Source organism: Myxine glutinosa, chromosome 1, assembly GCF_964187855.1.
Source record: "Myxine glutinosa chromosome 1, kmMyxGlut1.1, whole genome shotgun sequence".
Lineage (NCBI taxonomy): Eukaryota > Metazoa > Chordata > Myxini > Myxiniformes > Myxinidae > Myxine > Myxine glutinosa.
In genome coordinates, this window is record NC_136261.1 from 2,994,557 (window position 1) to 3,009,478 (window position 14,922).

Below are 14,922 nucleotides of genomic sequence, written 5' to 3' on the forward strand. Positions count from 1 at the left end.
AGGTTTGATGGTGATTGGGTGAGCCACAATGAGGTGTTATTTGAGGAGGGGGAAGAGCGAGGCAGAAGGTTGGGGGAGATGGAGGTGAGAGTTTGAAGGGGGAAGAAGCGGGGAGGACGCTTTGAGGAGGGGGAGTGAGAGGGGGGAAATTGAGAAGCAATGAGGGTGGGGAGATTTGAAGGGGAGGGGTGAGGGGGGAGTTTGGGAGGGAAGGGACAAGGGGAGGGATTTGAAAGGGATGGGATATGGGGGAGATTTGGAGGAGAGGGGTGAGGCAGGAGTCTAGGAGGGGAGGGGCGAGGGGGCGTCTTGGCGGGGAGGGGTGAGGGGGTAGTTTAGGAGGGAGGGGGCAAGGGGGAAGATTTGAAAGGGATGGGTGATGGGGAAGATTTGGAGGGGAGGGGTGATGGGGAAGATTTGGAGGGGAGGGGTGATGGGGAAGATTTGGAGGGGAGGGGTGAGATTGGATTTTTGAAAGTGTACGATTTATGGGAAACGAACATTTATTGCAAAATGAGTTTCTTGTGACCTTCGAGTTAAAAATACGTTTAAGGACGCTGGATGGAGGATGGAGTGCAGGAGAGTTTAGGGAATGTAGAAAAAAGGCACTATAGGAGATGGATATTTTTTTTGGGATGAATTGATTTGGTGAGCAAGTCGAAAGCAGCCTTTTAAAGAAGAAGAAGAAAAAGGTGTTATAAAATATGACGGAATACATAACTTGAGGGGAAAGTGTAAACATTGAAGGTTAATGAGTGAAAACTATCTGGGGAAATGGGGGAGAAACACGTGGTCGAAGAACGAACGAACGAATAAGAATGAATAAACGAATGAGAACAGAGAAGGAAATATTTTTTTTTTTTTTTTTTTTGAGTTGAGATTTACACAAGGAAGTAGGCTATGGGTGAAAAGACTGGGAATACAGAGAACGAAAGTTATTGGATCACAAACGACGGACCGCTGAGAGAAAAACAAAGCCTCAAGGTTGTACAGTGCACACTGTACAAGGCCTCAAGACACGACACGAATTAACACGATTTTCAATACAGGTATGAAAGATTTGCACCGAAAAATCTCCGTCGGGACACAATATACGTACAACACCATAAATAAATACAGTTTAAACGAAAATACAAATGGGACAATCACTTAACTTCGATTTCAAATCGTTCGCGACGCGGCAACGGCCTTGCTCGCGACACGGCAAACAGACGATCAATTTATGAAAGATAAACACCGAGAAACAACCAAAGTTGCACACAATAACTTCACACACCGAAAGATAAATACAGTTTCGACAAAATACAATTGTGAACAGACTTAACTTCGAAAAACGTCAAATAATAAAAACGAATGATAATATTGAATGATAATATTGAATGATAATATTGAATGATAATATTGAATGATAATATTGAAGAACATTCTGAATGATGTGGAACATCGAGGATGATGTGGTTGAGCTTGAAAGTGGTTGGATGTCAATGAAAGCTTGTCTGTTGGGAGCCGTTGGTGAGGTATGTGGATGGACAAAAGGACCACCGAGGCACTCGGAAACATGGTGGTGGGATGATGAAGTTGGAAAGAGGATTGACGAGAAGAGGAAGAAGTTCAAGGAGTGGCAGAAGGCGAAGGGTACGGGAGCAGAAACAGCAGAGCATGAAAGTTATAAGGCAGCCAGGAAGGCTGCAAAGAAAGAGGTAGCAAAGGCGCAGGAGGCATGTAGGAAAATGTTCGGAGAACGCTTGGATTCGGAAGAGGGTCAGAGAGCGGTATTCAGGATTGCAAAGCAGATAGCGAAAGAGAGGTGTGATGTGATGGGGGTGAGTTGCTTGAAGGATGAAGTGGGACAAATCGTTGTCGACCCAGATGGAATTAAAGGAAGATGGAAAAGATATATGGAAATGCTGTTGAATACAGAGAATGAATGGGATGGCAACATAGAGAGTAACCCTGTTTTAGGACCGGCAGAGAAGATAACTGAGAAGGAAGTTGAGGAAGCGATAAAAGCAATGAAGGGTAGAAAAGCGGGAGGGCCGACGGGAGTTGTGGGAGATATGTTGAAGGCAGCAGGAAGTTGGGGTGTGAAGAGAATGACAGAGATCTTTAATCTGGTGGTGAAAGAAGGCCGCATTCCAGTGGATTGGGAACTGAGTACCCTCATCCCTCTATACAAGGGGAAAGGTGACCCTCTGGAGTGTGGCTCGTACCGAGCGATAAAGTTATTGGAGCATGGAATGAAGGTATTGGAAAGGGTGTTGGAGAGGAGAATAAGGAAGAAAGTGAAGATCGACGAAATGCAGTTTGGATTTATGCCAGGAAGAGGAACGACAGACGCGCTTTTCATTGTGAGGCAGTTGCAGGAGAAGTACATGGAGAAGAGGAAGAAGTTGTTTCTTGGGTTTGTTGATCTGGAGAAAGCATTCTATAGGGTACCACGCAAAGTATTGACATGGGCATTGAGGAAGTTAGGAGTGGAGGAATGGTTGATCAGAGTAGTGATGGCAATGTACAAAAGAGCGCGCACAGCTGTAAGGACGAAGGACGGGAACAGTGGTGAGTTTGAGGTGAAGGTGGGAATGCATCAGGGGTCGGTACTAAGTCCACTACTATTTGTAGCTGTGATGGAGGTGCTGGCTCAGAACGTAAAGGAGGGTTTACCGTGGGAGTTGTTGTATGCAGATGATCTGGTGTTGATTGCGGAAAGTATGGATGGACTGAAGGAAAAGATGAACACGTGGAAGGAATGTATGGAGACAAAAGGTCTGAAGGTGAATATCGGAAAGACGAAGGTGATGGCAAGTGGTAAAGCATGTGGTGAGGTGGAAAGAACTGGGAAGTGGCCCTGTGCTGTGTGCAGGAAGGGTGTCGGAGTGAACTCCATTCAATGTACAATGTGCGCTGAGTGGGTTCATCAAAAATGTAGTGGTCTGAGAGGGTCATTAACCAGTGTGGCAGCTACATTCAAATGTAAGGTGTGCACAGAGGGAGCTGCAGATGGAGGAAATGTTGAGTTGGATCTTGGAGACGGCATGAAGCTGGAAGGTGTGAAAACATTTTGCTACCTCGGAGACATGCTGAATGGAGAAGGTGGATCAGACTCGGCAACGGTTGCTCGAGTGAGATGTGCATGGAAGAAGTTTCGGGAACTGGGTGGCGTGCTGATGATGAGGGGAGTGTCATTGAAGCTGAAGCGAAAGGTGTATGCTGCATGTGTGAGAAGTGTTATGATTTATGGGAGCGAGACATGGGTAATGAACGTAGAGCAGCAACGAAGGTTGGAAAGGGTGGAAATGCGAATGGTTCGGTGGATGTGTGGAGTATCGTTGAGAGAGAGGAAGACAAATGATGAATTGCGAAAGATGATGGGAATAGAGCCTGTGATTGATGCTGTGAAGAGGAACAGGTTGAGATGGTTTGGTCATGTGTTGAGGAAGGATGAAAGTGACTGGTTGAGAAGAGTGATGGAAATGAATGTAGAAGGAAGCAGAGGACGGGGAAGACCGAAAAAGACTTGGCTAAAGATGGTGGAAGAAGAAATGCGGGCAAGGGGGTTAACAAGGAGAGATGCAGCAAAATAGGGCAAAATGGAGAAGATTGTCATGGGGACCGCAAGGCTAACCCCCGCTCTAGCAGGGAAAATGGCCTTTAAAATGCATGTTGTTGTTGTGTATTCTGAACCTGTTCACATCTTGAGCACAGTTGGTTTACTAGTAAATAGTAAAAGATAAACGATGAATAGAACAGATCATGGATGTCATGCAATGGTTTTCAGGAATCTTACACAATCTGGTGCTGGAATGACCGTAGTCGGAGTTGGATTTGAACCTTTCGCCTTCTCTGCCTCCTCATACGATGGCAACGACGCTGCGACATTGTAGGCCGGAGGTTTGGCGGGAGAGAAGGCCCCGACTTGGCCTGAAAGGAAGCACATTGGGTAGAAAGTACAAATCAACATGGATGCCGGCCCTAGAACCCCATTCGTTACACCAGTTACCAAGCAGGACTTCTGACCAATCAGGATCTAACAAACAGTTTCACTATAACAAAGAGACATATGAGGAATAGAGGAGGAGGCACACGAACATCGATGAGATAAATGAGGAATAGATGAGGAGGCACACGAACATCGATGAGATAAATGAGGAATAGATGATGAGGCAAATGAACATCGATGAGATAAATGAGGAATAGATGAGGAGGCAAATGAACATCGATGAGATAAAGGAGGAATAGATGAGGCACACAAACATCGATGAGATAAATGAGGGATAGATGAGGAGGCACGTGAACATCAATGAGATAAAGGAGGAATAGATGAGGAGGAAAATGAACATCGATTAGGAGGAAAATGAACATCGATGAGATAAATGAGGAATAGATGAGGAGGAAAATGAACATCGATGAGATAAATGAGGAATAGATGAGGAGGCACACGAACATCGATGAGATAAATGAGGAATAGATGGAGGCACGTGAACATCGATGAGATAAATGAGGAATAGATGAGGAGGAAAATGAACATCGATTAGGAGGCAAATGAACATCGATGAGATAAATGAGGAATAGATGAGGAGGCACACGAACATCGATGAGATAAATGAGGAATAGATGAGGAGGCACACGAACATCGATGAGATAAATGAGGAATAGATGATGAGGCAAATGAACATCGATGAGATAAATGAGGAATAGATGATGAGGCAAATGAACATCGATGAGATAAATGAGGAATAGATGAGGAGGCAAACGAACATCAATGAGATAAATGAGGAATAGATGATGAGGCAAATGAACATCGATGAGATAAATGAGGAATAGATGAGGAGGCAAATTAACATCGATGAGATAAAGGAGGAATAGATGAGGAGGCACACGAACATCAATGAGATAAATGAGGAATAGATGAGGAGGAAAATGAACATCAATGACATAAATGAGGAATAGATGAGGAGACAAACGAACATCGATGAGATAAATGAGGAATAGATGATGAGGCAAATGAACATCGATGAGATAAATGACGAATAGATGAGGAGGAAAATTAACATCGATGAGATAAATGAGGAATAGATGAGGAGGCAAACGAACATCGATGAGATAAATGAGGAATAGATGATGAGGCAAATGAACATCGATGAGATAAATGAGGAATAAATGAGGAGGCAAATTAACATCGATGAGATAAAGGAGGAATAGATGAGGAGGCACACGAACATCGATGATAAATGAGGCATAGATGAGGAGGCACGTGAACATCGATGAGATAAATGAGGAATAGATGAGGAGGAAAATGAACATCGATGAGATAAATGAGGAATAGATGGAGGCAAATGAACATCGATGAGATAAATGAGGAATAGATGAGGAGGAAAATGAACATCGATGAGATAAATGAGGAATATATGAGGAGGCATATGAACATCGATGAGATAAATGAGGAATAGATGAGGAGGCAAATGAACATCGATGAGATAAATGAGGATTAGATGAGGAGGTAAATGAACATCGATTCGGAGGCAAATGAACATCGATGAGATAAATGAGGAATAGATGATGAGGCAAATGAACATCGATGAGATAAATGAGGAATAGATGAGGAGGCACACGAACATCGATGATAAATGAGGAATAGATGAGGAGGCACATGAACATCGATGAGATAAATGAGGAATAGATGAGGAGGAAAATGAACATCGATTAGGAGGCAAATGAACATCGATGAGATAAATGAGGAATAGATGAGGCAAATGAACGTCGATGAGATAAATGAGGAATAGATGAGGCAAATGAAAATCGATGATAAAGGAGGAATAGATGATGAGGCAAATGAACGTCGATGAGATAAATGAGGAATAGATGGAGGCAAATGAACATCGATGAGATAAATGAGGAATAGATGGAGGCAAATGAACATCGATGAGATAAATGAGGAATAGATGGAGGCAAATGAACATCAATGAGATAAATGAGGAATAGATGAGGAGGCAAATGAAAATCGATGAGATAAATGAGGAATAGATGATGAGGCAAATAAACATCGATGAGATAAATGAGGAATAGATGATGAGGCAAATGAATATCGATGAGATAAATGAGGAATAGATGATGAGGCAAATGAACATCGATGAGATAAATGACGAATCGATGATGACGCAAATGAGGAATAGATGAGATAAATGAGGAATAGATGGAGGCAAATGAGGAATAGATGATGAGGCAAATGAACATCGATGAGATAAATGAGGAATAGATGATGAGGCAAATGAACATCGATGAGATAAATGAGGAATAGATGAGGAGGAAAAAAATTTTTGTATTCTGAATCGAGGCTCGTGAAAGAGCTAACATTTATTTCACAAACAAATCAACCAGACAAACAAAACATACAAAAAGAGGGAGTGGAAGACAAGATGGGGAGAGGAGGGGAAGCACACAAACACAACACCTGAGAGCAGGGAGAAGCGCTGAAGGGAGAGGGCTTGGGGGGAGGAGGCGTGGGAAGGGGGGGGGGGGGCGGGAGAGGTGTAAAACACAAGGAGACCAAGCACTTCCAGGACAGAAGTTGGTGTTTCAAAAAAGTGTAGGATTTGGGGTGAAATTAGCGGGGGTAGAAAAGATCAAGGTTTTGGATGGGGGAAGATAAGAGATGGTGGTGAACAGCTGTTTTAAAGACCTGGGGGGTGGAGTGGGATTGAAGAGAATGAGGGAGTTTGTTCCAGAGGCGGGAGAAAAGAGGAATGAAGGAGTGAAGGTGAGCAGAAAGTCTTGATTTTGGCAGTTTCACCATAAGAGGGTTGCAGGCAGATCTTGTGCGACCTGTAGGAATATTTGGGGGACAGAGCCCAGAGAGAGCTGGGGGGGGGGGGGCAAGGCCAGAGAGGAGTCGGTAGAAGACGGAAAGACCACCAACCTGCCTGCGGTGAGTGAGTGAAAGGCCCTTGGAGTTAGCTTCATCGCGGGAGATTCCAATGATTCTGAACGCTTTGGTTTCAACAGCGTGAAGTCGAGCTAGGTGTGAGGCAGGAGCACCAGCCCAGAGGGGAGAGCAGTATTCCATTGAGCGGCGGATGAAAGCCTTGTATGTGGTGAGGAGCTCAGGTGTGCCAAGGAAGGACTTCGCACGACAGAGGATGCCCAGTCGGCGACTGGCTTTGGAGGCCAGATTTGAAATGTGGTTTTCCCAGGAAAGATCATGGCAGATAGTGAGACCCAAAAGCTTGAGTGACAGAACTTCTTGGAGAGGATTATTCAGAAAGTGGATGGGAGGGTTGTCCAGTCGGTCTTTTCGGAGAGACATCATAAGAGTGTGAGATTTGTCAGGATTGAAAGACATGTTCCACTTGTTTGCCCAGTCTGTGATTTTGACCAGGTCTGCAGAGAGTGAGGAGGCTGCAGACTGCCGATCTGAGGGATGAGGAATGGAGCGACAGAGAGTAGAGTCGACAGCAAAGAGATAGAGAGGATTTTCAAGAGAGTCAGAGAGATCATTGATGAAGACCAGAAAAAGCACAGGGCCCAGGACAATGCCTTGGGGAACTCCAGCCTGAACGGGAAGAGGAGATGAGAGAAACCCATTCAGGGCCACACGTTGACTACGACTCGAGAGGAGGTCCGCCAGCCATGCGTGGAGATTTCCATGGATACCAAAGGAGGAGAGTTTGGTGAGCAGAGCGGGGTGCCAGACCGTATCGAAGGCACGTGATATGTCAAGGGAGACAGCTCTAATTTCCTGTTTGGCATTGAGGACCTCCATCCATTGTTGAGAAAGCAGAAGCAGCATATCCAGAGTAGAGTGACCAGGTCTGAAACCAAATTGATGGTCAGAGATCAAGCCATTGGAGAAGAGGAAAGATTTCATATCTGAAGCAATGATGGATTCCATGACTTTGCTGATAATTGGGAGAAGGCTGATTGGTCTGTAGTTGATATGGATCTGTTTTTGCACCTTTTTTGTGCAAAGCGGTGATGTTGGCTGATTTCCAAGCAGATGGCAGATGACCTTGAGCAAAAGAGAGGGTGAAGAGAACAGAGAGAGGGAGTGAAAGAGCGGAAAACATGATTTTAGGACCCGTGGGCTGATGCCGTCAGGACCAGTTGCAGAATCAGAGTCGAGGGTTGACAGAAACTTTTCCACCTTGCCAGGAGGAAAGGGCACAGAGTCCAGGAGCAGCTGGGTATGGTGGGTACTCGATGATATAAATGAGGAATAGATGAGAAGGCAAATGAACAGACGAGATAAATGAGGAATAGATGAGAAGGCAAATGAACATCGACGAGATAAATGAGGATTAGATGAGGAGGCAAATGAACATCACACAGATAAATAGGGAGGAAGCGGGAAGGAAGAGGTAAATTGAGCACCGATCGGAAGATATGTATAATTTCATGGAGATTGACGCTCTCTCATTTCAGACATCATGTTTCATTGATACATGTCATGTTTCAATCACACATGTCATGTTTCAATCACACGCGTCATGTTTCAATCGCACGCGTCATGTTTCAATCGCACGCGTCATGTTTCAATCGCACGCGTCATGTTTCAATCGCACGCGTCATGTTTCAATCGCACGCGTCATGTTTCAATCGCACGCGTCATGTTTCAATCGCACGCGTCATGTTTCAATCGCACGCGTCATGTTTCAATCGCACGCGTCATGTTTCAATCGCACGCGTCATGTTTCAATCGCACGCGTCATGTTTCAATCGCACGCGTCATGTTTCAATCGCACGCGTCATGTTTCAATCACACGCGTCATGTTTCAATCACACGCGTCATGTTTCAATCACACGCGTCATGTTTCAATCACACGCGTCATGTTTCAATCACACGCGTCATGTTTCAATCACACGCGTCATGTTTCAATCACACGCGTCATGTTTCAATCACACGCGTCATGTTTCAATCACACGCGTCATGTTTCAATCACACGCGTCATGTTTCAATCACACGCGTCATGTTTCAATCACACGCGTCATGTTTCAATCACACGCGTCATGTTTCAATCACACGCGTCATGTTTCAATCACACGCGTCATGTTTCAATCACACGCGTCATGTTTCAATCACACGCGTCATGTTTCAATCACACGCGTCATGTTTCAATCACACGCGTCATGTTTCAATCACACGCGTCATGTTTCAATCACACGCGTCATGTTTCAATCACACGCGTCATGTTTCAATCACACGCGTCATGTTTCAATCACACGCGTCATGTTTCAATCACACGCGTCATGTTTCAATCACACGCGTCATGTTTCAATCACACGCGTCATGTTTCAATCACACGCGTCATGTTTCAATCACACGCGTCATGTTTCAATCACACGCGTCATGTTTCAATCACACGCGTCATGTTTCAATCACACGCGTCATGTTTCAATCACACGCGTCATGTTTCAATCACACGCGTCATGTTTCAATCACACGCGTCATGTTTCAATCACACGCGTCATGTTTCAATCACACGCGTCATGTTTCAATCACACGCGTCATGTTTCAATCACACGCGTCATGTTTCAATCACACGCGTCATGTTTCAATCACACGCGTCATGTTTCAATCACACGCGTCATGTTTCAATCACACGCGTCATGTTTCAATCACACGCGTCATGTTTCAAACACACGCGTCGTTTCAATCACACGCGTCGTTTTTAATCACACATGCGTCACATTTCAATCACACATGCGTCACGTTTCATTCATACGCGTCACGTTTCAATCACACGCGTCACGTTTCAATCACACGCATCACGTTTCAATCACACGCGTCATGTTTCAATCACACACGTCATGTTTCAATGACACACGTCATGTTTCAATCACACGCGTCATGTTTCAATCACATGCGTCATGTTTCAATCACACGCGTCACGTTTCAATCACACGCGTCACGTTTCAATCACACGCGTCACGTTTCAATCACACGCGTCATGTTTCAATCACACGTGTCACGTTTCAATCACACGCGTCACGTTTCAATCACACGCGTCACGTTTCAATCACACGCGTCATGTTTCAATCACACGCGTCATGTTTCAATCACACGCGTCATGTTTCAAACACACGCGTCGTTTCAATCACACGCGTCGTTTTTAATCACACATGCGTCACATTTCAATCACACATGCGTCACGTTTCATTCATACGCGTCACGTTTCAATCACACGCGTCACGTTTCAATCACACGCGTCATGTTTCAATCACACACGTCACATTTCAATCACACATGCGTCATGTTTCAATCACACGCGTCATGTTTCAATCACACGCGTCATGTTTCAATCACACGCGTCATGTTTCAATCACACACGTCATGTTTCAATGACACGCGTCATGTTTCAATGACACGCGTCATGTTTCAATCACACGCGTCATGTTTCAATCACACGCGTCATGTTTCAATCACACGCGTCATGTTTCAATCACACGCGTCATGTTTCAATCACACGCGTCATGTTTCAATCACACGCGTCATGTTTCAATCACACGCGTCATGTTTCAATCACACGCGTCATGTTTCAATCACACGCGTCATGTTTCAATCACACGCGTCATGTTTCAATCACACGCGTCATGTTTCAATCACACGCGTCATGTTTCAATCACACGCGTCATGTTTCAATCACATGCGTCATGTTTCATTCATACACGTCACGTTTCATTCATACAAGTCACGTTTCATTCATACACGTCACGTTTCATTCATACACGTCACGTTTCATTCATACACGTCACGTTTCATTCATACACGTCACGTTTCATTCATACACGTCATGTTTCATTCATACACGTCACGTTTCATTCATACACGTCACGTTTCATTCATACACGTCACGTTTCATTCATACACGTCACGTTTCATTCATACACGTCATGTTTCATTCATACACGTCATGTTTCATTCATACACGTCATGTTTCATTCATACACGTCATGTTTCATTCATACACGTCATGTTTCATTCATACACGTCATGTTTCATTCATACACGTCATGTTTTATTCATACACGTCATGTTTTATTCAAACACGTCATGTTTCATTCATACACGTTATGTTTCATTCATACACGTCATGTTTCATTCATACACGTCATGTTTTATTCCTACACCATGTTTCATTCATACACGTCGTGTTTCATTCATACACGTCATGTTTCATTCATACATGTCATGTTTCATTCATACATGTCATGTTTCATTCATACACGTCATGTTTCATTCATACACGTCATGTTTCATTCATACACGTCATGTTTTATTCATACACATCATTTAAATCCCGAAATGCACTGAGTGAAGGAAAGATTTGATCAATCATCTGCACCCTCAAGTAGAAACACTGTTTACCTTCAGCTGGCAGGACGCTGCTGTAGGGAGGAGGAGGTCCATCTTGAGGTCGCCAATCACTTCCCGACTCTCCCATCCTTGTGTCATCGTCTTCTGTTTGGAGCTTCAAAAGAACAATTAACATGCTGTAATTCCTCCAGCAAATCACTGAAGCACAGATCCCCGACAAATAAAAATGACTCGACACTCAATTTCCCCCCAGCAACAACAAACGATCACGACAATCACTATTGCCGGGTCCAGGACAACCCAGACGGCGATTGGGGCCAAGGCGACCCCGACGGGGATGAAAACAGAGGATACAAATCGATATACAGTCACGTGAAAAAGTAAGTACACCCCATGTAAAGTTTAGACTTTTTCAACATATTTCAACACACAGCTATTTGATCTTCATTTCAACAATATTGATAGATAAAGGTGATAAAATATAACAAATATCATGAAACATTTACATTTTGTAGTCCATTGTATAATTTAAATTTAAACATAAATGCAAATTTCGCATGTGGAAAAAGTACACCCTTGGCTCTAATAGGTGGTATTGCCCCCTTTGGCAGAAACAACCTCAAGTAGGCGTTTCTTATAACTGTCTACCAGTCTCTGACATCGACTGGGAGAAATTTTTTGCCCACTCCTCCATGCAGAATTCTTTCAGCTGTGCGATGTTTGAGGGGTTCTTGCATGCACAGCTCGTTTCAAATCCACCCACAACATCTCCATGGGATTTTGATCCGGGCTTTGACGTGGCCATTCCAGAACCCTCCATTTATTTCTTTTCAGCCATTCCTTGGTGGATTTACTGGTATGTTTAGGGTCATTGTCATGTTGCAAGGTCCACCTTCGGTTGAGCTTCAACTTTCTGACAGATGGCCTCACATTATCCTCAAGCACCCTCTGGTACAATGAAGAATTCATAGTGGATTCGATGATGGTGAGCTGCCCAGGCCCTGATGCAGCAAAGCTGCCCCCAACCCATACTATTTCCACCACCATGCTTTACAGTTGGCATCAGGTTCTTGTGGTCAAATGCTGTCTTTGGTTTTCACCAAACATGTCTTCTGGTAGTGGCTAAATAGCTCTACCTTTGACTCACCTGTCCAGAGCACATTGTTCCAGAAGTGCTGGTCTTTGCCTCGGTGTTCATTGGCAAACTTTAGTCTTGCCCTGATGTTCTTTCTGGACAGCAAAGGTTTCCTCCTGGCACACCCCCCATGTAGATCAAATTTGTGCAGCCTCTTTCTCATGGTAGACTCGTGCACTTTGACATCAACAGTGGCAAGAGCTACCTGTAGGTCCCATGATGACATTCTGGGGTTCTTAGAGACTTCTTTCAGCATCTTGCGGTCTGCTCTCGGGCTGAACTTGCTGGGGAGGCCTGGCCTGAACAAATTGGCAGTTGTTTGGAATATTCTCCACTTGTAGATGATCTTCCGGACAGTCGAATGATTGATTTCAAATTGTTTGGAGGTCTTTTTAAATCCCTTCCCAGACTCGTTGGCATCTATAACCTTCTTTCTGAAGGCCTCAGAGAGCTCTTTTCATCTGGGCATGGTGACGCCGCACACTTCAACAACAAAGAGCAAACCAAACTAAATGTCTGAGGTTTAAATAAGACAGGTTCCTCCAAGATCCTCTCTAACGATGTTCTAATCATTTGCACCTGAGCTGGTGCACCTGATTCTAATTTTAGGTATTTGAAGTAGTGATAAATGTAGGGGTGTACTTACTTTTTCCACATACGAAATTTGCATTTATGTTTATTTAAATTATACAATGGACTACAAAATGTAAATGTTTCATGATATTTGTTATATTATATCACCTTTATCTATCAATATTGTTGAAATGAAGATCAAATAGCTGTATGTTGAAATATGTTGAAAAAGTCAAAACTTTACATGGGGTGCACTTACTTTTTCACGTGACTGTATATATATATATATAAACTAGTTTCGCTGGGCTCGCTGCACTCGCCTCACCACGCGTCGTTACTGAGGAGCGGGCTTATTTTAGCTGAGGAAAAATGACTGTACCTGAGTTGTTGTGTTGTGATGTACCTCACCACCAAGTAATTCAAAGCACCTCACCACCACAAAATTGAAAACACCTCACAACCACGAAACACGTAATTATAAACACCTCACCGCCACAAAATTAAAAACACCTCACAGCAACGAAATTGAAAACACCTCAACCACGAAACACGTAATTATAAACACCTCACCACCACAAAATTAAAAACACCTCACCACCACAAAATTAAAAACACCTCACAGCCATGAAATAAAAAACACCTCACAGCCATGAAATAAAAAACACCTCACAGCCATGAAATAAAAAACACCTCACAGCCACGAAATTAAAAACACCTCACAGCCACGAAATTAAAAACACCTCACAGCCACGAAATTAAAAACACCTCACAGCCACGAAATTAAAAACACCTCACAGCCAGAAAATTAAAAACACCTCACAGCCACAAAATTCAAAACACCTCACAGCCACCAAATTAAAAACACCTCACAGCCACGAAATTAAAAACACCTCACAGCCACAAAATTAAAAACACCTCACAGCCACAAAATTAAAAACACCTCACAGCCACAAAATTAAAAACACCTCACAGCCACGAAATTAAAAACACCGCACAGCCACGAAATTAAAAACACCTCACAGCCACGAAATTAAAAACACCTCACAGCCACGAAATTAAAAACACCTCACAGCCACGAAATTAAAAACACCTCACAGCTACGAAATTAAAAACACCTCACAGCCACGAAATTAAAAACACCTCACAGCCACAAAATTAAAAACACCTCACAGCCACGAAATTAAAAACACCTCACAACCACGAAATTAAAAACACCTCACAACCACGAAATTAAAAACACCTCACAGCCACGAAATTGAAAACACCTGTACGTGCTCCTCCCCAAACCCTGGTCATGGTCACGGTGTACCTCCGAGCCCCGAGAGGAGTCACGGCAGAAAGATGTGTTATTCTGTATGTCAAAGATCAATGGCGAAACCACACCAATTGTTACCAAAAAACAAGTATTGTATTAAGATCAGACAAGAATAACAGTACAACAACAATAGTAATAAATTGTACAACCAATATATATTTCCTATGATGGTACCATCAGGTTCGTACAATATAACTCACTGTGCTCCAAGTGAGCGAAAAGAAGAACATTCCCAAAGTCTCTATTCCGGCATCAAGCCAAAGTCGATCCGCTCCAGTGATAGTCAAAACGATGTCTAATCGAGACCAGAATCCCGTTCGGATGAGTCACAGTCACGCTGCCAAAGCTGCACAAAGGTGCCCTCCAGGCGACTGGGAAATCACACCCTCTAGTATGGACGTTCCACGGCTCCCAATCGGCGAACCGCAGATTTCCCACTCAAAAGCCACGTAACACACCCACACCAGATTAACGTCTGAACGCGGTGAAAATGGTCGAAGCGAGGTGAAAAACCTTGAGCGAAGCGCAAATCCTGCGCGAGGTAAAAATGGCCGACGGCCCGTTCTCGTGGCGTAACGGCACTCCGATGAT

The 14,922-nt window shown here is 43.8% G+C and overlaps 1 protein-coding gene across 1 annotated transcript in view; it reads right to left on the reverse strand.

Moving 5' to 3' along the window:
• NDFIP1 (Nedd4 family interacting protein 1) overlaps positions 1-14,922 on the reverse strand; it is a 117,650-nt gene that overhangs the window by 84,377 nt on the left and 18,351 nt on the right. Inside the window, exons 2-3 of the mRNA XM_068106095.2 lie at positions 11,360-11,462; positions 3,785-3,918 (exon numbers count right to left, since the gene is read on the reverse strand). Coding sequence (XP_067962196.1) covers positions 3,785-3,918; positions 11,360-11,462 — 237 coding nt within the window. The remainder of the gene's footprint in view (positions 1-3,784; positions 3,919-11,359; positions 11,463-14,922) is intronic.